This window comes from Cricetulus griseus, chromosome 3 (genome assembly GCF_003668045.3).
Source record: "Cricetulus griseus strain 17A/GY chromosome 3, alternate assembly CriGri-PICRH-1.0, whole genome shotgun sequence".
NCBI lineage: Eukaryota > Metazoa > Chordata > Mammalia > Rodentia > Cricetidae > Cricetulus > Cricetulus griseus.
In genome coordinates, this window is record NC_048596.1 from 96,051,740 (window position 1) to 96,053,766 (window position 2,027).

General features: G+C 42.7%; 1 protein-coding gene across 1 annotated transcript; it reads left to right on the forward strand.

Moving 5' to 3' along the window:
• Positions 1-379: 379 nt before the first annotated feature.
• LOC100764004 (olfactory receptor 52M1) lies at positions 380-1,324 on the forward strand. The gene has a single exon (XM_027408003.1). The coding sequence runs from the start codon at positions 380-382 to the stop codon at positions 1,322-1,324; it is 945 nt and encodes a 314-aa protein (XP_027263804.1).
• Positions 1,325-2,027: the final 703 nt, after the last annotated feature.

The window sequence follows — 2,027 nt, forward strand, 5'->3', positions numbered from 1 at the left end:
TAAGGATGCATTTAACACTCTAGTTCAGTGGATGTCAACTTTTCAAATATGGCAACACTTTAATATATATCTTCATGTTCTGGTGACCACTAACTATATAATTATTTTCATTGCTCATTCAAAACTGTAATTTTACTACTGTTATGAATCATAATGTAAATATTTGTGTTTTCTTATGATCTTAAGCTACCTCTGTGATCGAGACCCACGAGTTGAGAATCCACTGCTTTTGTGAAAATTTGGGTACTGTTATACTGTGAGCTTTTAGAATACCATAGCATTGTTTCTCATTCACTTTCAGAGCTGTTTGCAAACACCTTGACAAAAAATGCACACGGAACGAGGAAGACTTCATCCACAAACAGTGGGCAGTGCTTCCATGGGGCCAGCTAATAAGTCCCAACTCTCTCCAAGCACCTTCTGGCTGATGGGCATCCCAGGACTGGAGCACCTCCATGTCTGGATTGGGATTCCCTTCTGCTCCATGTACATAGTGGCTGTGATGGGGAACGTGACAATCCTGGCTGTGGTGAGAGCAGAGCGCAGCCTCCACGAACCTATGTTCCTCTTCCTGTGCATGCTGTCTGTCACTGACCTGGTCCTCTCCACGTCTACACTGCCACGCATGCTGTGTCTCTTCTGGATGGGAGCTCATGACTTTGCCTTTGATGCTTGCCTTACTCAAATGTTCTTCATCCACAGCTTCACTGCCATGGAATCTGGTTTTTTCTTGGCCATGGCCATTGATCGCTATGTGGCTATTTGTGACCCCCTGCGCCATGCCACAATTCTCACCCACAGTCGCATTGCCCAAATGGGAGTAGCTGTGGTTCTGAGGGGAGTAGGCTTCTTCACCCCACACCCCATTCTGCTCAAGCAGCTTCCCTACTGCAGATCTCGAATCATTGCACACACCTACTGTGAGTTCATGGCTGTAGTAAAGCTTGCATGTGTGGACACAGGAGCCACCAAACGTTACAGCCTCAGTGTGGCTTCTGTCATTGGCTCCTGTGATGGCTTCTTCATTGCCCTCTCTTATGTTTTGATCCTCCGTGCAGTCTTTCGCCTTCCATCTAGAGAAGCAAGTCTTAAAGCCTTAGGGACCTGTGGTTCCCATGTCTGTGTAATCCTGGTTTTCTATTCCACAGCCGTCTTTACATTCCTGACCCACCGCTTTGGCCACAACGTGGCCCCTCAAGTTCATATCTTCATTGCCAATATGTATCTTCTGGTACCACCCTTTCTTAACCCAATTGTTTATGGCATTAGGACAAAGAAAATTAGAGACTATGTTCTTAGTTTTCTAAGAATAAAAGTTTCCTGATGCTTTACAAGTTATCTGCAGAGAGAATAACAATATAGGAAGAAAAATAGACAAATAATTAAAGTCTTCATTAACTGACATTTTTGTCTTATATTAGGAACAAATTCTTCACATAATACTAAATGTGTGAATTTTAGTAAAACAAGCAGATGTAGCATTTCTATGGACATCTGCTGTTCAGGGGCTGTATTCTGAACTTGATGAGCAGTGAATTCACCTCTTAAAGCCTTGCATTTACCAGAGTGCAATGTAATGGATAAAAACTTATTTAAAAATGAATGACTCATAAATGACATAAACACATTCTGAAGGCAAGCCCATGAAGAACATATAATTTAAAAAACTAATAACCACTACGCTATAAAGAGGTATTATAAATGATCTAGTAGCATCTGAATGTGAGGAAGACTACATGCACTCTCAATCAGGAAGTGTGGTAGAGACCAACACTGCAGCCATTAAGTCCACCTTATCTAATCTCCATATTTCTTTTTTCTCTAAGTTTGGTTTATCGAGACAGGGTTTCTCTGTGTAGCTTTGGAGCCTGTCCTGATACTCGCTGTGTAGACCAGGCTGGCCTCAAAGTCACAGAGCTCCACCTGCCTCTCCCTCCTGAGTGCTGGGGTTAAAGGTGTGCACCACCACTGCCTGGTCATATTTCTAATAGAATATTTTCTCCCCACTAAGTGTAACTTGTGGTTGA

Excerpts from the sequence above, each read along its gene's own strand:
- LOC100764004 (XM_027408003.1), top strand. The coding sequence starts at position 380 with ATGGGGCCAGCTAATAAGTCCCAACTCTCTCCAAGCACCTTCTGGCTG.